Here is a 25,763-nt window from a genome sequence, read left to right as displayed (position 1 = left end):
CCACCTCTAAGTATACAGCAAGATATTAGTGTAGATATTTTTCTCTGCCCCGTTTGTCTTTCTGCTTTAGTTTATTCTAAGCAAGGACACCACTGGGGAATATACATACAGTGATGGAAACTTAGGCTTAAGGATCATAAAGGTTAAGTCTCAAGTCACTGATGTTGATGTTTGTTTTTCTGATTAGAAGTAATTCGGTCACCAAGTACTGGACCATCGCCAAACTACATGGTCAGTATTTGTTCTCCACTAAGTTGGAACTCTGGGAGGTGGCGCACAGGCCACATGTGACGTGTCAGCAGTTCAGCCCTCTCACCGGTACAGTCTACAAGGTGCATTCCTACAGAGCACACATATGGATGCCATGGCGCAGGACACTGGCCGATGAAACCATTTCACTGGTAAAATACGTTTCAGAGGGGACCAATACGTTTTATGCCTTTTCAGACTCAAAAAACACAAATGGAGCATGACAATCAACACGACCGGCTTCTCTCACTTTTTCGTGCATATGACGTTGATAATTCCGGACTCATTGAAAAAGATGAGTTTTTACAAATATGCGCTGAACTTAATGTTAAGTCCACGGAGAGAGACGCGATATTCGCTAAGCTCGACACTGATCGGGACGGTACAATCAATTTGCAAGAGTTCCTGCGTGGATTTCAGCGGGTGTCAGATTTCCTGTCCGATGAGACTATGGAGAGTGATGATATCTATTCTCCCGCCTGGGAGGACTTTCAAACCCGAATGGTAGATCAGGCCAAGTATATTCCCAAGTGAGTATAATCGTTAGGAAGCAGTAACTTAATTTAAAAATCTGAGGTATTTGGCACATTGTGATATTTGCAGTTTCATATTTCTTGTTTAGTTCAAACGATCTATTGAAAAGCAATATTTGTGAATAGGCCTACTGATTTATAATAATTTATAAAAATGTGTAAGAAACAGCCTATTATGTTTCATTTTATTTGGTATGAGACTGTATCAACCCTTACATAAACATAAGTTATTATGTAAACAGGTTACAGTCAGGTGATGGTCAAACAAGCTCACAGCTAACCATATCACTAATGTCATGACTCATGCACTCATAATGTAATATAGCCTACTACATTTAATTATGAAGATATCCAAGCAGTACACAGTAGGCCTGACTATCAGTGTTGGGAAGGTTACTATTAAAAATGTATTCTACAACAGATTACTCAATACATGCCCAAAAATGTATTTTGAAACGTATTCCGATAGATTACTCAAAGTGAGTAACGTATTTTGAATGGATTTAGGCTACTTTGGATTACATCAGCATTGTAGGCCTATTGTATTAGCAGTGGATGAAACAGTTGTGTGTTAAGTTGTAAGACCATGTCAACAACAGCCCACCACCTGCAGTGAGGATGGATTGATATGTGCTATGAAACACTGTTTACATCAAACTAACAGATATATAATATAGGCTAAATGGCTTCCAAATTGCAAAAAAAGTAAGCCTATGCAGTAGGCTAGACAGATTTGTTGAAATTAATTTCAACAACACGAGGGGAATTACATGTCTTTTTGCCGAACACTGTCAAAAAACGAGAACCCATACTGCCCTAAAACATGCTGGTTGGATATGAACATGCTGGCCCTATTAACCTACAACAAAACTAATGTTAAATTCTAAATTCCTTGAGAGGTTTTTCATTTATTCTATCCTATCATCCATCATTCGATCTTATCCTATAAACAGAGATGGGAAAAGAGAAAGGAGCCACCTGAGAGATGCTATGGTGTGGTTCCAAATATTTGAATTTAAGTTTAAAAAAGGCATGGCCTACATGTTATAATGAATTAAAATGTAATACCTTTTTATCAGTGTAACTGTATTCTGAAAATTACCCACTTAAATTGTAACTGTACACTCTTAAAACTAATATGTTGTCCTATCTGGACACAGTGATGTGTTAAAAAACAACACAAGTTGTGTTGTTTTAAATCTCTAGGAGTCCCATTGGAGAACCCCAGGAGATATATATCTTTCTCAGGATTCAGATCACTTGCCATGACAGTGGATGAGTTGTGAAGCAAAACTTAGCCATGTAGGCTACATCTCACCACCCTCCCATCCTCTAGGCAATGGTGTGTGTGTGTGTGTGTGTGTGTGAGGGAGAGAGAGAGAGAGAGAGTGTGTGTGTGTCTCTGGGCTTCTGTGATGTGTTTAGGTATGAGGTCACATATACCCTAAGGGTTAGCATAAGACTAGCCACAATTTGAATGGACATTAACAGCAGGGCATCCATTAACATGGCTAATCAATGGACCCAATATCTGCCTGTATGTGTGTGTGTGTGTGTGTGTGAGAGAGAGAGAGATTGCTGCTGCTCTTCTCTAAATCAGTCAGCAGCCTCAAGTGAGAACTAATCACCAGTACACATTCAGATCTAGAGGAGAAACAGAAGACTCCTTTGGCATCAGAACATGGGTGCGTGTGGTGTGTTGAAAGGATGACTCAAGCATGTTAGGGTTTCCCCTGCTCCAGGTAGTGAAGTCAGGAATATGAAGGTTTGAATCCATTGCATAGTTGAATAAAACTAAACTAAGACCAGAAATCAGGAATGAGATAAAGGCACTGCCACTGAGAGGTCATAGATGTTGGTACAGGTTGTTATCACACAGACACACACACACACACACACACACACACACACACACACACACACACACACACACACTAGTACAAACACACAAACACCCTTTTGATCAGAAAACAGATTCTTAAAGCATATCCATTTCAAAGGCAAAATAGTGCAAGTTAGAGTTTATATTATATGTACAGTATAGCAAGATAGCTGATGTTGATGCTGAAGTTGCTGAAGTTATTGTGTGATGTAAGAACTTCATCACCGTATTTATCAATTAAGTACATATGTTAAGTAATATGTTGCTAGTAGATGTCAAAGTCAGATAGATAGATATAGAGATAGATAGATAGATAGATAGATAGATAGATACTTTATTGATCCCCAAGGGGAAATTCAAGGTCAATTCAAGTCAGCAGTTTGGACATAATGAGTTAAAATTTGTGCAAATGAAAACCTTTGAAAATATATGACATCAGTGGTTTACAGTAATGTGCTATTGCTATTTAACATGATTGATTAAGAAGTCACATGTTTTTTCCCCTCTTTCACACATACAGGGAGAGTGATATCATTAATTATGTCTCAATACACAGCATTGTGTATTGTATACAGGCAGATGTACAAATTGATTATGCTTATCTCCAATTCACCATATCTAATATGCTGAGATAATCATAACTGAATAGACCTCTTCTGTCTTAAAGCAGTTGGCCTCTTTTTGTTTGATCTTGTGATTTGTCTGCGATAATAAGTCAAATTTATATCATTCAAAGTTACGTATGAGTCGAGAAGATTAGGGTGTGAGAGTATATTTATTTACATTTAGCAGATGCTTTGGTTACACTTTACTTGAAGGTATCTACATAAGAATGACATGACACGGTCATGAACGTGTCATAAACATTATGAACAACTCCTAAAACGTTTATGACATAACGCTTCTGTCACTTACTTCTGTCAAGTGCCATTCGGGTTAGGGTTAGTGCTAGGGTTATGACAGTGTAAATGTCACTCTTATGTAGAAACCTACAGTAAAGTAAAGTGTTACCAATGCTTTTTCCTAAGTGACTGACTTATGTCATTTGTAGTACAAGGGCATTGTTGTCCCGGAGCATCTCAGGGTTAAGTGCCTTGCTCAAAGGCACAAGGGTGGAATTGAACCCACTTTTCTGTCTACTGCATGCTAGCCCAGCTCCTTAACCTCTATGCTACCACCGCTCCTCAGCTACATGATATTCAATCCAAACTGTATTGTGTGTGATGTTTTTCCAATAAAGACCATGATACAAAACTCAAAATCATTGAGATCGCATGACTTACGTGACTTGAGCTCTATATGGGGAAAAACATAAAATATAAAAATTCATATTGTGTAATGTTTATATTATAGGCCTATTAATGATGTTTGCTAACGCTCATCCCTGATGATCATGGCAGTGGATGGCTACAGTGTGGTGTCTGTACCTTTGCCTTGACTCTTGTGCAACATAACCAGCTTCAAGTACACCTGCACCCTGATGTGTGTCTTTGTCCCAGGGCTGTTGATGTTGATGTTTTGTGGACATGGTGACTTACGTCCAGTGTCACAGTTCATGTGACCAGCGTGTAATGCCTTAGCTCTGTGCCCTGCATGGTCACCTCTCTTTGTCTGTGTTAGGAGAGAGCAGGTTGCCATTCTTTACCAGAACATCAGTCTAATGGAGCCTCGGATGGTCGCGCAATATGAGAGGGTCATCATGAACTTCACCAGAGAGATCAAACTCCAGAACACAGAGATGGAGCACCTGGCTCTGGCTGTCAAAAGGTAGACACACACGTTTTACATTTCACACACACATGCACGCACACATGCACGCATGCATTCACACACACACACAGACACACACACACACACACACACACACACACAAACACAGACAAACAAACTCACACACGCACACACACACAAACATTACACACACAGATATGTGCTAAATGTTTGTATATATTTGTCTCTAACAGAGCTCATGACCAGGCTGCAATGCAACTGAGTGAAATGGAGGAGGAGATGGACCAGCGCATCCATGCAGCAGAGCGCAACACAAGTACTCAGGTACATGCTCTCATGCACACTCGCATGCTCGCACACAAACACGCACACACACGCAAAAACACACGCACGCACACACACGCACACACACACGCAGACGCACACACACACATACACACATACACATATTTGAGTTTGTGTTTTGAATCAATAGGGAAAACGGTCACAAAGCAGCACAATGTATAGTTCTTTAAATTAATACATTTTGGTGCCAAACTGACAAAAAGGAAAACTGAGTCTTTGATGTTTCTGTTGTGAATGCCTTATATTGCAATATCTAATGTTGTTGTCACAGATAAGAGCACGACCGTTTTCATTGGCTTTTGACAAATTGGTACCTCCTTGACGAAAAGGGGAATTCCTACATTTTGTTACTTTATAGCAGTGGACATACTGGATGCATCTCTTGTGAACAAGACATGGAGACAAGTTGCAGTAGGAAGTCCGTCAATGGCTAAAGATGTTTTTGCCATGAAATTAAAGGGTTTTTTCAGGAACAGTAGAATGTCATCTGCATAGAGGCTGGTCCCGATGCTTGTGATGAGCGTATCATGGCGTATGGTTGTGGCTAAAGGTTCAATGAAAATAGTGAATAATTGAGGTGAGAGTGGGCATCCTTGTCTAGTCCCCCTTTTTGCCATTTTGATCTCATGGATGTCCAAGTTTCATCATGCAGTTGCTGGCAAACACAGTCAGCAGTCTATGCCATATATAAGTCTAAAAGACTTCTATGTCTCCTTGTCTTTCATACATGGGATGAAGGCACTGCCACTGAGAGGTCATACATGTTGGTACAGGTTATCACCCATACACACAACACACAGACAGACACACACACACACACACACACTAGTACACACACACACACACACACACACACTGATCGATTGATTGACTGGCTGAGCTCACTCAGCTCTTTGACTAGACATGACATCACACTGCTCGGTGGCTGATTCCTGTGCTGTGCGCAGTCTCTCTCTATCCCAAGGCTCTCTGTGAAGGAGTGTACCTGTTCCCAGCTGCGGCTTATCTGTTACCTTACATAAGGTGACAGGGCCCATACTGTTTGCTTAGCAGCAATTGTTGACTTCTTTCATGGAAAAGTAGTTACCCCTAGAGCCACTTTGCACTGAGTGTGTTATCTTAGAGGGTTGTTTTGTGTTCTTTAGAGTTGACCATGGTTTTAAAAGCAGCAAGTGTTCTTTTGTGTATACTAGATAATACACCAGATTGAAACAAATTCAGGCATTGTTTGTTAGCTAAAGCTCTTGAACAGCTAGAAGTAACAGATGCATTTGAACTGCACTACTGATAAAGCCTTAGAAGTAGGAAGTTATCATGAGAGTTAACGTTATTCAATCATGTGTGGACAAGTCAAGGAAATAATTAATATACAACTGTTCTTTGGTATAGCAACAACTTGCTTAGCAACAACTGTTTGGGAAATATCCATTTGGCTCTGAGAATCAAAGGGAGCTCCTACCTATTTAAAACTATTGCATGAGAGTTACAATGACTTTTGGTGAAGTGGAGGGCTTCAAGGATGTTGTATGCAGCTAGAGGTGTTTTTAAGACGGTCACAGGACATTAAGTGCCATTGTACTTTATCATAATCAGAAATTAGTTGTATTGTTAATACCACTCGTTTATGTCTCCTTATAACATAGAAGATACTAAGATAAAATGAAAAAAAAAAGAATGAAAGTCAAACTCTAATAACATCCAATGCACACACACACACACAAGCACATTTCAATACAGCCTGTACATACTGTAGATAAACAAGGGAGGGTGGGTTTGAAGGTGGCATAAAATACACTTACATGTGTTTGCTTGGTTGCATGTTCAAATTGCAGAAAAACAGTTTTGTTTTATAAAAGTGGATGTATGTATGTACTTTTGTATGTTATGTACAACATTTCTGTGTGTCTGTCCGTATGTAGGAGGTGAAGAGAGCAGAGGCTGCACTGAATGAACTCAAGAACCAGTATGAGGCACAGGTGTATGAACTACAGCAGAAGATTCTCAAGATGCAGGTGGTGAGTTCACACACACACACACACACACACACACACACACACACACACACACACACACACACACACACACACACACACACATGCCCACTTACACAAACGCCCATGTACACACACACACATGTACACACACACACACACACTTCAATATACTCTAGGCTTATTTTATTCACATTATGCTTTAGTTAATGATTCCTTTGCAATACTGAACATTAACGTCCTGTTAAATATTGCTGTTCTAACTCTCATCCACCTCCACTGAAATACTCCTGATTCACAGGTTGAGGATCAGAACAGGACCAGCAGTCTGAAAGATGAGGCTTCAGCACTAAAGAAGAAAAACACTGAACTGACTTTGGTAAACATTTGGTAAACATTCACTCTGAGCCTTCTGGGTATGGATAGGCTTCTTTTAAGCCTATCCATACCCACTCTACAGGTTAAAACTATGTTGATACGTAACTGGTAACATAAACTTTGTGACAGTTTGAAATATCTGAAGCCCTAATTCTATTCATTCAATTCCTATCATTAGTTCCAGTAATGCTCAAAATGTAGTGAGCTACTCTTACAGGAGAAATCCAGCAATTTTTCATATAGATCTCTATTTTTTTGAGGTCATGAGTACTGACGGTACGAAAAACAAAGCGAAAACAATCGGTTTTACCTAGCTGAAGTTGCTTCAGCCAACAGTTAGAGTTTCCAGGCAACTTCAGTGCTACACTCTGGGGCATGTTCATGAGCACCCAAGTTCATGCCTCCAGAGTATCGCTGTAGCTGCTACTTATTCTTATATAATAAGATATATTATCCGCCAACCAGTTTTTCTGCTTCTAATTCAGCTTGAACAGTTTAACATAGAAACTTCATTAAAACTTTGTTGCGTACGTCTTGTAAAGGACTAGTGAGCAATGTATTTTTCATTTTTGTAAATGTTATACTTTTGAGATATCTGCCTATCAACATCCATTAAACTCTAGATCCATTAAACTATCTGTCTTTCAACATGTCTTCAATTCCTACCTAGCAACCTCCATAACAACCAACATAATTACCCTAGCAACAGCCTAACAACCATTTCCAAAATGTCAACCTAGCAACCACCATGGCAACAAACATTTCATATAGCAAAGCAACCACCATATCTATCCTAGCAACACCCCAGAAACCATCTGAATTACCCTAGCAACAATCTAGCAACAACAAATATTATGTCAACCTAGCAACCGACATAGCAACCAACATGATGACCCTAGCAACCAGCATAGCAACCACTTACATAGCATAGCAACCACCATATATACCCTGGCAACCATCTCAATTACCCTTGCAACAATCTAACAGCCACCTCCATAATGTCAACCTAGCAACCACTATAGCAACCAACACGATTACTCTAGCAACCAGCATAGCAACCACTTTATTTAGCTTAGCAACCACCATATCTACCCTAGTAACCATATCAGTTACCCTAACAACAATCTAGCAACCACTAATATTATGTTTGCGTAGCAACCAACATAGCAACCAACATAATGATCCTAGCAACTAGCATAGCAAACACTTATTTAGCATAGCAACCACCATATATACCCTAGCAACACCCTAGCAACCATCTCAATTACCCTAGCAACAACCTAGCAACCTTCACTATAATGTCAACCTAGCAACGACCATAGCAACCAATATGTCTACCCTAGCAACCAGTATAACAACCCCTTTATTTATTACAGCAACCACCATATCTGCCCTAGCAACACCCTAGCAACCATCTCAATTAGCCTAACAACAACCTAGCAACCACTTTGATATTGTTATTCAACATGATTACCATAATAACCAGCATAGCAACCTTAGCAACACCATAGTATGTATCTCTGCATTGTCTGTTTTAACTCAATGATATTTTACATCACCTTTTTTGCATTATTATGCACTGGTAATTCCTTGGAATTGGAATTCTAGTTGTTTTTGTACAGTACAGACAGTACTTAGTGACCACAAGAAATGAGGATCTATGTGAAGAATTGCTGGATTACTTTAAGCTGGTGCCCATCACTGATTAGTTCTATTGAGTAGCACTTGTGTACTGCTTGTGTCCTGTAGGAGAATCAGCGGCTAAAGCAGGAGGTGCTGGAATCTCACACCAACATCGCCTTCCTGCATAGTGAGCTGGACACCCTCAAGAGTGACTTAACTGACCACAGCATCAACTCCGAGAGGTGAGCTGTGGCTCTCTATAATGCCCTGACTTACACTTGGCTTGTCTCCATGCTGAGCTGTGTAATTTAATGTCATGGAATAAATGACTGATACACACAGAGGAAAAATATCTCTTCAAGAACTGTAAATCACTCCCTGACATTTTTCTTTTTATGAATTAAAGCATACCTATCCCTGGGGTATTCATTTTTCACATTGGCTATTTAAGATAATACATTACTTATGACTGTGTTGACATAATTACAATAATTTAGACTACAAGGTGACAAAAAACTAAATGTCATGTGCTAAATGTGAGATCACTGTGTAATATTTTTTTAACTATCGCCACAGTGTTTAAGGACTGGTTATGTAACACTGTGTGGGTGTAGAGATAACCTCATATTAAGTGTGAAAGGTGGGAATATACAGAATAGTATATGTTGTTGTTTTGTAATGATCATTTGATGGGTAAGGTAATGCACATGCTTGTTGGGAGGCTTGGCTGTTTGCACTTCACTCTCACAGGGAACAGGATATCCTGATGTGACCTCACTCCCCCAAAGAATTCCTCGTCCTTGTCTCCTGGCAACACAAACAGCTTTGACAGAAATGTTTCGGGATTGCCTACTTAAAGCCTGTTTTGCAGTCTGAGTGTGTGTGACCAGACTCACTGACACACTCAAAGCTAAATATTTATAGAAAACCCTTATCTGTTTGTTTTCAGTGATCGAGTTCTACTGCGTCCTACTTTAAATGTAACTCAATGTGGTTTTGCAGTGACTGCTATGTGGTTGGAAATGGCTGCTTTGTAGTATGGCAATGACTGCTATAAATCTGTGTTATAACCACAACTTCACCACAATTGGTTGCCCAGACCTTAAACACTGTGAACGAGGGGGAGGGAACATTTTGAGATAGTTTTACTCATTAAACCGAAACATGACATGCAGATCCAGAATGATTATTTGCAAAGGGAGTCATCCATGAATTTATGACCCCTTGTGAGATATAATTTAACAGTTGGGAAAAATTCTGTGGACATTTAAGGAAGTGTGCGTCATAAATGGCATACAAAGGCCATTCAATCCAAACAATGACAGAATAAGAAAACCCCCAAAGAAAAATCATAAAGAAACCTCAACCAATCAATACCAATATTTGTTTTGGTTGGTTTGGTTTCTGTTTTCTCTGTGTTACTTGTTCTATGTCCTATGATAACAAGTACCGGTATTATAAACATGATCTACATGTTATACTGTTTTGCCCTATTGCAGTTATCTCCATTTGTTTTCAATATAAGTATATACTCTTTTGATCCCGTGAGGGAAATTTGGTCTCTGCATTTATCCCAATCCTTGAATTAGTGAAACACACTGAGCACAGTGAGGTGAAGCACACACTAATCCCAGCGCAGTGAGCTGCCTGCTAGAACAGCAACGCTCGGGGAGCAGTGAGGGGTTAGGTGCCTTGCTCAAAGGCACTTCAGCCGTGCCTACTGGTCAGGGTTCGAACCGGCAACCCTCCGGTTAGAAGTCCGAAGCACTAACCAGTAGACCATGGCTGCCTTCTTCTTGTGCAGGGATGAGGCTCTCATGGAGTGTTTCGCAGAGGAAAGGGGAAACTTAGAGAGACAGATCGAGATGATGCAGTGAGTCCAAATCATTTATTTTTACAACTACATAGCTAGTTGCATTCAGAGTCACTTTGGATTTAAACAACCGTGGGTCTGGTTTGTTTCTGATGTCAGGTCAGCTAACAGGAAACTGCATGATACAAATGACACCCTTCGGTCTGCGCTGGAAAACAGTCTAAAGGAGAGCAACAAAACACAGGTCAGCATCACTATACTGTAACTACCGTTTCTAGAGGCTATAATGTGTGTCTGCATTATGGGATTTGTAGTTTCATCACTAGTGGTAGCCCTTTGAGCAACCACATACATGCCAACCCAAAACCGCATAACATTACGCAGTGTAATATTATCAGCTGGATTGTTATGCAGCTTCACAGGGCTTTGCAGTGGGATTAGAGCACACAGCGTAGGGATAACCTGATAGGAGATGGTGGAAAAACCTGCTGCTGACAGTTTGACAGTTCTCTCTTCACTTCACATGAGCCTGTCGAATCAATCGAGTAGGTTAATCCATCTGAATTGGCAGCTGGATTGCCATAGCTATATTGCTCGCGTTCATTTTACCCAATGTACTGTATATAACCAATAGAGACAATATTTATAGACATGGGAAAGTCAACAATCCACATTAGTAGATTAGCCTATGTACGCATGCATGCGTCATGAGGGGAGTTTATGTGGCCCTGAAGATGACAGTTCTTTCCTGTGATCAGCAGCAAACAGGCCTCTCTCCTGGTGGCAGCACTGACCGACGCAAGAGCTTCTGTTCGCCGTATGTCAACAGGTGAGCAGATACCTGAATGGAGACAGGAGTAGTTTTGTCACAGCTCCTTTGGCCTAATTCACTCTCCCACCCATGATGTATGTCTGATATGCCTTTCTATACTATACTGTATATGAAGCACTTTCTGGTATAACTTAATCTCTCTCACCACTGGCCAACTACCAGTCCAATCCATGGCTTCAGTACTGGCCTTGCAAGTGTGACACAGCCATAGAGTAAGCCATTCTGGGCTGGCCCACTGGCTAGTGGAACCATCTTATTAGCCATTAGCTTCTGTTTGACTACTGTAGTTGCCTCGTGTCATTCATTTGTTTGACTGACTGGTGTGCCATAGGTTACCATGCGCTGATAAGCTCTGTCCTCCTAACCTACATACTGATCCTTCTCTCAGGTGCTGCCAGGTTCAAGGTCCAGATGAGGCCTTTGACCCGCTGCAACTTAGCGACTACCTGTGCAGACCGAGTTGTGATGTGCTGGCCCTGGCACTGTGTGACCCCATGCGCATGCGCAGGCGCAGCTGCGAGGTGGACAGCCTGGCCGAGAGCTGCCTGGACAGCGGCCGCTCCACTCTGCGCGGCTCCTACGGCTACGACTCCGAGCAGGAGGGATACAAACACAGCCAGCCGCTCGGCCACAACACGGACAGCCTCGCAGGAGACACGTCTGATACAGAGGTGAGGCGCGCGCACACACACACACACACACACACACACACTGATGTCATCCTACAGTTGTTGAGTGACATTTAAGATGACTTGATGGTCATATTCAAATTTGCAGTGGCCTCTTAATTTTGAATATGACGGTCAACTCAGTCAAATGTCACTCAGCAACTGTAGGATGACGCGGTGTAGGATGTGCGGTGGTCTCTTAAATATATATATACATTCATACAAAAAATACAAGGAACAACAATCATATACACACACACACAAGAAAACACATACAAGCAATAGGTAAGCACTCACAAAATAAAACACACATGCTGACATGAAAACATGCATGTGCATACACACACACACACACACACACACACACACATAAGCATGCACGCACACACATGCGCATACACACACATGCATGCAGGCACACACATATCTGTATTGATGTGTGATGCTGGCATGCCTTCCCAGACTACTGATTTGAGGGATGAGTCGGACAGTGAGTCTGTGCTGGACTGGAAGCCTCCGGAGGCAGAGAAGGTGAAGAAGGTGGAGAAGGTGAAGAAGGTGGAGAAGGTGGAGAAGGTGGAGAAGAAGACAGCGGCGGCCCCAGCACCTGGCAGGAAGTGTCTGTCAGCCATCTTCTCCGAGGTAACACAGGGGAGAGCACAGGAGCCCATGTGCGTGTCTGTCATGTATGTGTCTGATCGACAAAATAGAGACTATAATCTTTATATTATGTAACGTTTGGCTCTTCCTCAGACTCTGATCTAGACCTTAATAAGAAATGTAATTCTTAAGTTGTTATTAACTTTCAGTATTTCTATTTCAGTGTAATTTATGCACAGAATGTAAATAGTAACAATTTAACAATACAGTACATGTAACAATATAGGCTTGGTACCATACCATACATGTCTACAATATTTGCTGATGCTACAGTAATGTTGCTAATGCCTGTGTTTGACTACAGCCTGAGATAGAGCTGGACAGGAGTCAGCAGCCAACTGACCGAGCCTACAGGGTTGTACTAGCTGGAGACGCTGCTGTTGGCAAATCCAGCTTCCTGCTGCGCCTGTGCAAGAATGAGTTCATCGATAACACCAAAGCTACGCTGGGTAGGGTTACAGAATACTGGCATCGATAACACCAAAGCTACTCTGGGTAGGGTTACAGAATACTGGCATTGATAACACCAAAGCTACTCTGGGTAGGGTTACAGAATACTGGCATCGATAACACCAAAGCTACTCTGGGTAGGGTTACAAAATACTGGCAGTCATGTCTCCAGCCCACCACTGTTGAGGTGTTATCATTTACTGTCTGTCTGTCTACATGCCTGTCTGTCTGTGTCTATTCAATAATGGTCTTACCGAGCATGGTTATTACACATTGCGGTATGTCAGACAACACAGAATGCCTATCTTTGTGTGCTCAGGGGTGGATTTCCAGATGAAGACCTTGGTTGTAGATGGTGAGCCAACAGTATTGCAGCTATGGGACACAGCTGGACAGGAGAGGTGAGTGTGTGTGTCAGGTGCACCTTTGTCTAAAACATTTTCAGTAAATGAATGTGAATCAGAGATGTGTTTCTGTGTCTATGAGGTGTTGATGTTCTTTGCAAGATCTTTTAAATGTGTGTGTGTGTCTATGTGTCATGTACTCTTTTCATGCAGGTTTAGGAGCATTGCTAAGTCATACTTCAGAAGAGCAGATGGTGTTCTCCTGCTGTATGATGTTACATGTGAGAGGAGCTTTCTGAATGTGCGGGAATGGGTAGACATGATTGAGGTAACACACACACACACACTTTGACTATTGTGGAAGTAGTAGCCATGGGAATATATAAGCATAATGTGAGATAAATGAAGGGGTAAATATCTGATTATACATTTATTGTATGTCCCCCTATATATGGACAGATTTCCACAAAACTTGGCATACCTGCAGAGGATGTCAGTGTCATAGTGGTCAGAGGACTCAAACGCAGATTACGGAATATCTTGCAGTCTTGGTTTATTGGAGTGCAAAATATCAAAAATCCACAAACTTAATCTTCAGCGAAAAACAGGCTCTTGATAACAAAAAGACCTCTCAGGCAGGATAAGTTCAAACATAAACAGAGCACAAAAAACTGAAAAGTTAGCAGCGTTTACATGCCGGTAACAGGTAGTCTAGGCAGGTCTCACAAACACAGAAACGATGATCAGACAAAGAACAAAGAACAACACAGGGTTTAAATACTCAACAAATGAACTGAAATACAATGCAGATGGGAAGGTAATTGGGAGATAATAGGCAAGACAGGAAACAGACCAAATAAGGACAAGGGTGTTGCAACAGGAAAAAACTGAAATGTGAAACGAAAAACATAGAGCAACACCAGAGGGAGCCAAAAACAACCAGTCCTATAGGCTCCCTGACAGTCAGGTTAATCATACACATGAAATTTGGTGCAGTATTGCCTCTTACCAGAGGGGTGCAAATCACAAAAGAGTGGTCATGGGCTTGGTTGATGCGGGGCCTTGAGACCAACATACCATAAAAATTGTCATTCACAATCTTTGACAATCCCTAGCGATGGTCATAATTATACGCGTAGGCCCCGGCTGTGGCCCGACTGGCTGGGGCACCTGCGCCATGCGCCGGCGACCTGGGTTCGGTTCCCGCCCCGTGGTCAGGGTGTAGTGGGCGTTGGACGCGGGGGAACGCCGTCCCCCCACTTCTTGGAGCATTGTTTTGAGCATTTTAATAAGCATTTATTAATATAACAACTGTTGTTACCAGTGATAACAACGCATCACGCAAATGTCTCCAATTAGGCCTCTTTGTCATAAAATTCAAGAATGATCGTCATGCTGTAGCACTCTACCATGCGTAAAGACATTAAAAACTGCGCAGCTCGTCATTCCGCGTTACCCGAAAGTAGCTAGAAAGTGGCTAGAAAACCATAGATTATACAACTGCCTGTATCCGAATCTAGCAAGCATCTTCATGGCCCACTACTGCAATTTCTTCGTTTGTGTTTTGCAGAAAGCAGGTAGGCTAATCCAGTGGTCAAAATGACACGATAAGCATGTGTGAGTAATACGAGTGATGTTTAACGAGGGAGCTCCAATATAAGTGATAAGGTTTTACCATAAGTAATGACCCAACGGTGAACCTGAACAACTTTAGGAAAAACTTACGATTGGTGCAGTGTGCAGCTACTTCATCCAGGGATGGATTACTGCACGGGCCTACCGGGCCCAGGCCCAGGGGCTCAAGGGGTCAGGGGGCCCTGAATCCCAAGCCTTTGCATGGAATCTTTGCCTCAATATCAACAAATCAGGATGTAGGCTATGAATCTGATTGAATTTAGTATTGGCCATCCCCAAAATGCACCAGAATACAGGAAATCACATCAAACAAATTAAAAAATTTCTGGGGGAGGACCCCCAAACCCCCCCTCCCACATATACGACAATAAGTGGGGGGCCCTTAATATATCTGGGCCCAGGGGCCTGAAAGTTCATAATCCGCCCATGACTTCATCCAAACAAAAACTTTTTAAATTACTGGCACTTGCCTGCCCAATGTTCTTTCTGTTATTTTTTTGTTTTATTTACTGCACCTCTGCATTTCATTCGCAATGACATTCATATGACGCCCCCTCAAATTGAGCTACGCTGACCACACAGCGTGTTGAATGCGAGAATCCTGCTTGTGCTATTGTTATTGCTATGGTTTACGTGTGGCAATGAATGAAGCCATGCCGCGGCATGTTATGCGTCAAGGAGATTAGACTACTACTACTACTAGATTACATAGGCTACTCTACATTATGGTTTGTCTGTTTATCGTATGATACAACAAAAGTAAAAGCTACAGACCATATTCATAGACTTTGGCGGAAAAGTGTAGCTTGGGTGAAGACATTATGCTACATTTTGAAGCTAATCCATGTCATTTAATTGTTTTTTTTAATTCGATTTCATGTTCACGAAAGCTGGTAATTTTGGCCTTGGCCTTACGCACCGATGTATGTGGAGGTGCGTGACGGTTTTTGCAATGATGTCATTAAAATTGCGTCCCCCCACTTTAAAAATCCCCACTACAACACTGCCCGTGGTCCTTTCCGGATCCCACCCCTGCACTCTCTCCCATTCACTTCCTGTCACTCTACACTGTCCTATCATTAAAGGCATAAAAAGCCCGAAAAAATATACTTAAAAAAATAGGATCTTAGCATGGTTCTTCATGATTCTTTTGACAGAGCAAATTTAAAGTTGTGTGCAATCAGAAGACCGTAATCCAAACTTTTACAGAAAGGTAAAGGGAGTCCAAACCAAAGTGTCTCTTTTTTATAGGATGTGTCTCAGGATGACATTCCCATCATGCTTGTGGGGAATAAATGTGACCTGCGGCCGGAGGCAATCCAGGATGGCATCACCTGCATCCCCACTAGTTACGGAGAGAAGCTGGCCATGGTGAGGCAAACACACACACACACACACACACACACACACACACACCCACACACACACACACACACACACATACACACACACACATATACACACACACACACATACACACACACACACACACACACACACACACACGTGTGCACTGTGTGTATGATATTGGGTGTGTATGAGTTTACGAGTATCTCATCTTTAATAGTCATGGATGCAAAACCATTTGTTTCTAATTGTAAAACTGGCTGCTATTTGTTTAGTATATGTGTGCAGTGTAGTTTGGGTAGTTGGCTCTGATGTGATGTGATTGTCCTTCGTCTTGCAGACCTACAGTGCCCTGTTCTGTGAGACAAGTGCCAAGGATGGTTCTAACATCATCGAGGCTGTTCTTCATTTAGCAAGGTGGGCCGTAGCCTATGACCTAACGCACTGTACTTACCATCAGGCTACTCAGCTACGAGTAGAGAAAGAACTTACATTGTGTGTACATTCACTCCAAGTTGGCCTACCATAACTTCCCATATCTGCACTGTAGCCCTGTACTTCCCATATCTGCACTGTAGCACTGTAGCATGACAGTAGGCTATTTACAAAATTGAACATTGCTAAAACCGCCACTGAGAACGGAAGCATATTGGTGGCATGGTAGGTGTAAAGGTTTCCTGTTCTGACACGCTCAGAGGTCTCTCTTGTTTTTATGCAGTGGTCACAAAAGTTTGTACTAATACATTTGATTTGCTGCACAGTACATATGCACATGTTTTCTTTATTAGATGTTGCATCAATGCCAGGGTCAGGGTCAGGTAAATAAATAATCCTTGTAAACTCAGCACTGTGCATTTAAGGACCCTCCTCTTTATTGGTAAGAAAGTGGCACTGGAGAATACATTCCTGTACAGTCCCATCCAACATTTTCTCAAATGAAATGAGAGCAATGTATTCCTTGATGTTGTTTTGATATTATATTGATAATAATGTGTATCTTCAACTGATGGTGAATGGTGTGTGTAATCCTGCATCTCTGAAATAAAGATAGCAGTTTCTGACTGATAATATTAAGCACTTTATTACTCACCTGGCAAACAAACCAGAAGTTCAGGAGCTGGCACTGAACTTTAATGACTTAAGCCATTTTGCTTGTTTTCTGCAGAGAGGTGACCAAACATACTCACCAGGAGAAGAAGAACATCTCAAGTGTGACCACTCTCACTGGAAGCCACAACAAGAAGTCTAACTTTAACTGCTGTATTTGACGAGGTCCTCCTGTACACACAGAAGCCTCCCCCCCCCCCTCACTTGCTACCTGCTGAGCACTTTCCACCACCACACTGCCCTCATAGCTGGACCACTATCAGCCTGGACCCTGTGCATTATGAGGATGTGGCAGTAGCTTCTCAGAGATGACAAACAGCCAAAGAATAGAGTTTCTAAGTGGTCATATGTCATTTAAGTGATTATTTAAGTCCAAAGTTCTTTTTTTTTCTAAATTATTAATGTAGCCTAACAAACCTTGAGGTTTGTGGTATAGCTAATTGATGTATTGCTGACTATGTTAGAGGACCTTCTCTCTCTATGTCTGTGTGCATGTTTTACACAGTCTGCTCTCTTTCTAGATTTACAGGGGAAATACATATCTAATGTGTCTGTTTGAAATGGTGTGAAAGTTCAATGAATAGAAGGTCAAGTTGAGATGTGATAATGTCAAAGCTGACTTAGACATTTTCTAACTTCTAAACTTTGTCATATTTGAGAAGAGGTCGAAGGATAGCCTCTCAATGGACCATTGTTTCCAATGCACTTTGCATGTGTGGCTTAATGAACAGCTGCCAGAGGATGTTGAGATTGGGAAGCAGCATGTAAAAGGGCACTCCGTCTGAACTTTATAATTTAATGAGATCCCTCTGTTGGGGTCTTCAGAGTCACAAATGGAAACCCTTCACTCATGTTCACAGAGCTACCAAAGTTAACAACAATTCACATGTTTTGTTGGATTACAATATTGCTTGAATATCACAATATAGCCTAGCTCTGACACAAGTCATGGTCCAATGGATTCCTGAGCACTAAAGAGGGAGTTTTCATCTGAATGAATGTATTTCTGTCATCAGTTAAAGCGATGGTTCGGAGTAATTTCACTCTAGGACCCTTTGCACCATGACCCCGAGCCAAACACCCTCCCAGAACCTTTTTTCCCTTGGTCGAACCCTGGTCGAGTAGCGCTGTCAGAAACGAATGACTTTCTGCAGGCGTAATGGAACCAACTTAGTATCTCGTAAATTACCCCACTAATAATGCCCTGAATGGTACGAAACTTCTACAGTAGTACAACTATGTTCTTTACTCATAAAACGAGGCATTGAAAAGTTTGTAAGTACACCAGGAGTTTATTTAAATAACACTTGCCTGATGAATTCTACTATCTGCTACTAACTACCGCTGCGTCGACGTTACTTCCGTGATTTGGGAAAAGCCCGTAAAAGTCCTGGCAGAAAGCATGCATAAGGATGTAGATCCAGGAATGCACTAATATTTTGTTCGTAGTACCAGTTTGCAACAATTATTAGTTAACACTAAGTTGTAAACACTTCGGAAAAAAATATTAAAAACTGGATATACCAAAAAACTTTGATGTAATCGCATCCTGCCAGTACTTTTACAGGCTTTTCCCAAATCACGGAAGTAACGTCGACGCAGCGGCAGGTAGCATCCATCGACCAAGGGAAAACAGGTTCTGGGAGGGTGTTTGGCTCGGGGTCATGGTGCAAAGGACCCTAGGGTGAAATTACTCCGAACCATCGCTTTAACACACAGTTATAGTTAAAGAAAAGAATAAACCAATCAATGTATTTATTATATATCTTTAAAAGTTTGAATATGTTTTTTAAAAGCCTCATATTTGTTGATATGCTCCAAGGAATGAGGTATGGTATGAGTCTGTATCAATTTTTAGCACAAAGAAAATGTGCAGAATCAGAGGATAATTTGCAATCACTGTAATTCTTCACTGAGAGTGTAACTAATGATGAAGGACTGTTTGTGCATCTGTGGGTCTTGTTTGGAGATGAATGTCTGGACGTCTATGTCTAGTGGGTCACACTCAGTGTGAAAGTAGCTTACTTCTCCCAAGCTCAGACAAGATGTCCAAGTTGGCCATCAGCTGTTGTCTCTGTTCAGTGTGCAGTGTTAATTCTATGATGTGACCTAATCAACTGTGTGTCAAGTCCCATAAACACCCATCCTCATGCTTCCTGAGGCCATCTGACTTACAGTAGGTAATCTTCCCCTGAGTGTCTGTTTTACTCTTGGGATGATGGGTCATCTGTTTATTCTGTAAACAGATCTGCTGTTTACCTTTTCTTTCTAGCCTTATTATATGTGCTGATCTCATCTTGTTATTCATCGCCTCAACACATTAAACTTGTTATTAAACAAACCACTGTTTCACCCTATTCTTTTCCTCTATCCTCTATATTCCTGCATGAAAAACAAACTCATTGTCATCACAAACAGTATGAAGTAAACACAATCTATTAATGCAGTGTTGTGTTTTTAATAATTATGCATTTAGATTGAGTGCGCATCTAAATAACATGCAAGATGCAACAACCATTTCTAAGAGGCCTATAAACAGGTTAATTTCTGACATTACTACATATGAATGCATTATTTATGTTGTAAGTCGTGAAAGAAATGAATGACACAGGCTTGCACAAATTCATCATTTAAAATAAAAGGGCACTACGGTCACTACATTTCACTCGCTATCATTGCAAGAGGCTATGGAAAGTTTTGTGAGAATTGTACCGGTAGCTTTTGTGTGTGAATGCAATCTTTATTGCTCAAAATGTGTTGCAAGGCATAGAAAGTCCTCACATTAGATAAGCTCACAAAATATAATTAACTAACCACTTGTACTCCTGAGTTAATCATGAATTATAATATTAGGAAGTGTTTTATAAAATATGTATCCTCACCCTAACTAATCATTAGTGCATGCGTATGTAACAACTGTTAAATAATGGAAATATTACTTCATCAAAAAATATTATTGCATCATTTATTAATTATTAACAATAATTTATAAACATATTTTAGATAGTCTTATTTACTATGAACAAACCATTTATAACTTTGTGTACAAATACTTTATTTATGAGAATTAACATAAGAGCAATGCTTTACAAATGATGAACAAAGCATTTTGTAATAATTTGCAACTAGATTATAATGAGAAAATGATTGGTTGTTTCATTATATATTAAGTATAAACCATGTACTTACAAACACATTTTGGATAGGCTTATTTACTATGAACAAACCATTTATAACTGTGTGAACAAATGCTTTACTGATGATAAATTATGTATGAACAAGAAATTACTAATGATGAACAAACCATTAACTAACAAAGGCTTAACAAATGATGAATTGTGTGTAGTTATTATAAGTGTTACACAGTCTCCACATTCACTTTACTGTAAGATAAATAATGTGAATTGAAATGCATTGGTCATAAAAACTCCTTTATTGTGGAAATTTGTGCATTCTGTCACAACTTCGTACAATCGTACAATCGTACAATCGTACACAATTTCAAGCCTAAATTTTTTTTTTTATCACATTCAGCGAACATAACTGCCCAGAACAACACGAATTTCTGTGAGTTTCTCTGGGAATGCTGAAGGGGAGGGGTGAGCTACCTCTCTGGTGTGTTTTGTTTGGTCCTTGATTAAAATATATTGTACTTTGTTTCGGACAAAGGCGTCTGCTAAGAAATGTAACATGAACAAATGTGATATGCACAAACGCTGACTGCACTTTTAAATAAAAATCATCATGTTTTGATCCACAATGTGACAGGTGTAATCTAGATGTAATTTCGTTGGCTTTGTACAGTAATCTGCACAATGACAATAAAGTTGAATCTAATCTAATCTAATCCCACAGGTTTCCGATTCAACAAGCTCTGATGTGCCTTTTCATTGAACTTTTTTTCTCAATGATGCTATTTCTTTATTACTAATGTATCAACTGTGCATTGCTGTACCAGGAAAGACAATGCACATACACACTGAAGAGTACAAATACAATATCGGCATTCACCTGGATTCCACCTCCAAAAGACTGAAGTTAAAAAGCTGAAGACATATCAACCCCTGGGCTAGTGTACTGATCAGCCCTAGGACTTTTACTCCGCCCCAGCAACTTTAACAGTGTCCTCTGGTAAGTCTCAGTCAGGAAAAAGTACATAAGGGGATCAATGACCCCATTGACACAAGTCAAAGCTGATGTCACTCGGTTCCCAAGGGTTAATGAGGTAACTTCCACATCACTTAAATCTTCCTGATTGTAACGCACAATGTAAATGAAGCGATGTACGTGGTACGGAAAAAAGGCCACTAGGAAGTTGACCAAAGTGAGAACAACCATTCTCTTAGCTTTCAAGTGCACTGGTGATTGTGTTTGCTGTTTTGCGGACCTGAGCTTGAATAAAATGAGGATGTAAGACAAGCTGAGCACGACGAGGGGAACTGTGAAGGCCACGGCGGTGGAGAGCAGCGCTCGCGGGGAAGGACTCTCCAGGTAGAGCTGCTGGCACACGGTCACATTGTTCCGGTCAAGCTGGCTGGCTATGGTTTGCTTTGAGAACAGCACCGGGGCCATAGACACCGTCACCGTCACCCAGAGAATGGCACACACCACCTTGGCATAGGCCGTCCTCCGCCAGGACAGAGATCTGATGGGAAACACCACTGCCAAGAAGCGATCGAAGCTGATACAGGTCATGAAGTAGAGGCTGCAGTAAAGGTTGAGGTAGAAAAGGAAGCCGGACAGACGACAGGCCACCTCCCCAAGGATCCAGTCCCCCGCAGAGGCATGATAGACCACACGCATGGGCAGGAGCAGAACATAACACATATCAGCCATTGCCAGGTGAGTAAGGTACACTCTGGCCACAGACGTTCCATTCTTTGGACGGCAGAACACCCACAGTGCCATGGCATTGGCAGGCACAGAGAGGAGGAAGACAATGGTGTAGAACACAGCCAAAGTGACGTTTTCTCCATGAGAACCTGGAGAGTGAGATTCAGTGTTCAAGCCCATGATAGACTCAACCTGATGAGATATGAGGAAGAAAGGACTTGATTAATAATAATTCATTTCTTAAAATGCTTCAAAACTTTCAAAAGGTGTGATGCTGTCAACTAAAAAACTAAAAAACACACAACATATACAAAGATTACACAAAAAGAACCAGGTGAGTCTAACACAAAATAAATGAATAAATGAAACATTACATTACCAAAATTTCTTTTGGTGAAAAACCTTTGAGATGATGACACAACCCAGGGCTCTCAGATCACAGCTGAAACACGACTGTGCTTTTGAAGATCAGCCCTGAACATCAGGTGGTATATTCAGTTCCTCTTCTGTGTGCTGCATCTTATCAGGAAGCTCTATGATGACACCTAAAACTGTGGTCTACAGAGGCAAGCCAGTATCACGTCTGTTTGTGTCAGTGTCATGATATGATACCCATCTCATCTAAAACTAAAACTAGATTACCCCAACCCCAGCTCTCACAGAGCATGCACACGCACACACACACACACACACACACGCACCGTAGCATCCACTTCTAATTATACACTGGTGCAAATAGCATCCATTATTTGTACCAGGGGGAAAACAGTCTTTGCCCATCAGTACTTACACCAAGGTGTAAATAGCATCCACTTCTAATTATGCACTGATACAAATAGCATACATAGATATTTGTACCGGGGTGAAAATAGCCTTTCCCATTATTTGAATTGATCCACATTTGTTTTATTTTTTGCCCATTTACTGAGGTGTCAGGACAATCTCTAGTTTGTGCCTGTTAGTAAGAAACATGCTTACATGTCTTTTCAACATTCAATGTAAGACATGAGTTGTGTAGTCAATCGACAACCTTATGCATTTCCTTTGTTCATTTCATAGCACATAAAGTTATTCGGTCCTAGATAAAAAAGCTATTGCCACAGATCATGATAAACATATTTTTCAATGTGTATATTTATGACCGCCGCTAGCGAAGCGGTCATATAATGATTGTCAAAGTTTTTTTTTTGTTTGTTTTTTTTCCCCCGTCATCTACTTCCTGAATTTGTGGTCAACGATACCCGGGGTATATGACATTTGGTGGGTATGTAGCCCCACTAGACTTTTACGGAAAAATTTTGTTTGGTCCCCGGGGGCCACTCCCCCTCCGCGCTGGGCCCCCCGAAACCCAAAAAATGCAGTTTTTCCTAAATAACTACCTGAACCGTGGCACCGAGGATGAAGAAATGTTTATGGTATGCTGGTCTCAAGGGCCCACATCAACCTAGCCTATAATCACTCATTTGTGATTTGCACCCCCCCGGTAAAAAATGAAAATGCAATATCATTCTGCTTTAATCACCCCTCTCTTCAGTTAAGATGTTCAGAACTGCACCAAATTTTATGTGTATGATTAACCTGGCATTCTCTGGGTTTAGCTTAGACGTGTCATGTAAATAAAACCAGAATATGATAATCTGTAAATCGTGGAAACCTATATTTAGGTGCAAAAGCAACATAGACAGCATATCAAATATTGAAACTGACTGTGCTATTATATGAATAATATACCCATTATGAATTTGATGTCAGCAAAACATCTAAAACAGTTGGAACAGAAGCACAAAAAAGCTGGAAAAAATGATGTAATGCTAACGAAAAGAAGTTCCTTAACGTGATTAGTTGTGAGATGTTCAAAAGCCTACGATACCGCGACTGCATAAGACTACAGAAAGAATACAAACAACCCCATATCCGTTTCCTGCGGCGGAGTAATACTGTACCTCACAGCACATCCAATACAAGTCAATGGAGTTGGACAAAAACTACGATAAAACCTGTTGGAAAGCATCTTTTGCAGCGATTTTTGTGTGAGCATATATCAGTGAACACCCCTGACCACTCGGTGAGTTTCACGTCTTTGTAAACGAAAGTTTAATGCGTTTTAGGAAGGATTGTTCCAGTGCACCTATGCAGCCGTTGTGGGGGTGGGGGTGGGGGGTGCTACCACAGAAACCGAAAATTCTCAGGACAGCAGCATGTGTCCAAATTTCAATCTTAAACGTTCTATTTATTCATAAACTATCTGAAAACAGGGCTTTAAGTGTAAAATAGCGAACTTGTCCTTTAACATAAATGACTACAGGGTTCCGCAAGTATTCCCTGCTACTTGAAAACAAAGGAAATGGCTGCCGCTGCTGGCAAACAGCGGTCTTTTGAATCGTCTTTGGCTGCGATTCTTAAAGACCTGAGTTAGTAAGCTTTTATTTGAGAAAAGAACAAAGAACGGCACTGAAGTCATAGATAGCACTATCCTATTGTGTGCGGAGGGAATTTGAAAGACAACCGTTTATCCCGCCCCTCGGAATGAGCCGGAATAGTGAGTTTCCAGACCCAACATCTTGATGTGGGGTGGCTCGTCAGGCTACATATATATCATTAAATTCCATTTCCAGAGACATCTTTGTATGCAAGACGTCTTTGTATGACAGCTCTGAATATAATATTAGATGGCCCCAGAAGACATTGTTTTCATAAGTATATAAGTATATATACTCTTTTGATCCCGTGAGGGGGCTGGCTTTGTGCTGGAGACAGCTCTGAAGCCCATGGAGTTGGCTGTGGATAGAAGGATGCTGCACAAACTGTTAAATAACAATACCTCACTTCCACTACGCAACTTACGGATCACAAAAAAGTGTTTTCACAGGGTATTCCATCTATGCTGTAGGAACGACAGATACAGAAATACTCCGCCCTGAGAACTGAAAGGAAGCATGATTTCTGAATATAACTTTGCGAGTTTCACCTCTTTCTAACATTGCATGGTGGGTGTAAAGGTTTCCTGTTCTGCCACTCTCAGAGGTCTCTCTTGTTTTTATGCAGAGTGGTCAAAGAGAGGCTACTCCATCTAAGCTCTAAGAAGGACAGAGACAGAGACAGCGGCGCTCGGGGAGAGGTGAGGGGTTAGGTGCTTTGCTCAAGGGCACTTCAGCTGTGCCTACTGGTCGGGGTTCGATCCAACAACCTTCCAGTTACATGTCCGAAGCGCTAACCAGTATGCCACGGCTGCCCCATTTTGGGGATGAATAAAGTATATCTATCTATCTATCCATATACTGTAGATTGAAGAGATTTTCTTTCGCTGCAAGACAGCATAATTTGCACCAGTGAGCATTCAGG

The 25,763-nt window shown here is 41.1% G+C and overlaps 2 protein-coding genes across 3 annotated transcripts; one reads left to right on the top strand and one right to left on the bottom strand.

Annotated features, from left to right (window-relative positions):
• Positions 1–351: 351 nt before the first annotated feature.
• On the top strand, positions 352–18,672 carry rasef (RAS and EF-hand domain containing). Of its 2 annotated transcripts, none has more exons than XM_076269652.1 (17): positions 352–779; positions 4,285–4,431; positions 4,629–4,719; positions 6,660–6,755; positions 7,033–7,110; positions 8,859–8,974; positions 10,537–10,605; positions 10,705–10,789; positions 11,307–11,374; positions 11,766–12,048; positions 12,508–12,687; positions 13,010–13,154; positions 13,475–13,556; positions 13,713–13,827; positions 16,386–16,505; positions 16,822–16,898; positions 17,647–18,672. In XM_076269652.1, exons 1-17 carry the CDS (start codon positions 436–438, stop codon positions 17,747–17,749), a joined length of 2,199 nt encoding a protein of 732 aa, XP_076125767.1. In that variant the 5' UTR covers positions 352–435; the 3' UTR covers positions 17,750–18,672. The 2 variants fall into 2 exon arrangements, with proteins under 2 accessions (XP_076125767.1, XP_076125766.1); XM_076269651.1 differs by having other exon boundaries at positions 11,304–11,374.
• A 2,330-nt stretch (positions 18,673–21,002) lies between these two features.
• Positions 21,003–22,885, bottom strand: LOC143105794 (uracil nucleotide/cysteinyl leukotriene receptor). Its single transcript, XM_076269902.1, has 2 exons — positions 22,801–22,885; positions 21,003–22,613 (listed from the first exon to the last, which is right to left on the bottom strand). The coding sequence occupies exon 2, from the start codon at positions 22,599–22,601 to the stop codon at positions 21,627–21,629; it is 975 nt and encodes a 324-aa protein (XP_076126017.1). The 5' UTR covers positions 22,602–22,613; positions 22,801–22,885; the 3' UTR covers positions 21,003–21,626.
• Between the last annotated feature and the right edge of the window lie 2,878 nt (positions 22,886–25,763).

Source organism: Alosa pseudoharengus, unplaced genomic scaffold (genome assembly GCF_046254945.1).
Source record: "Alosa pseudoharengus isolate Yale_2024_CS ecotype anadromous, Long Island Sound unplaced genomic scaffold, YU_APseudo_1.1 YU_APseudo_1.1_scf_6, whole genome shotgun sequence".
Taxonomy (NCBI): Eukaryota; Metazoa; Chordata; class Actinopteri; order Clupeiformes; family Clupeidae; genus Alosa; species Alosa pseudoharengus.
Note: the sequence above shows the minus strand (reverse complement) of the source record. Positions and strands in the feature narration are given on the sequence as shown.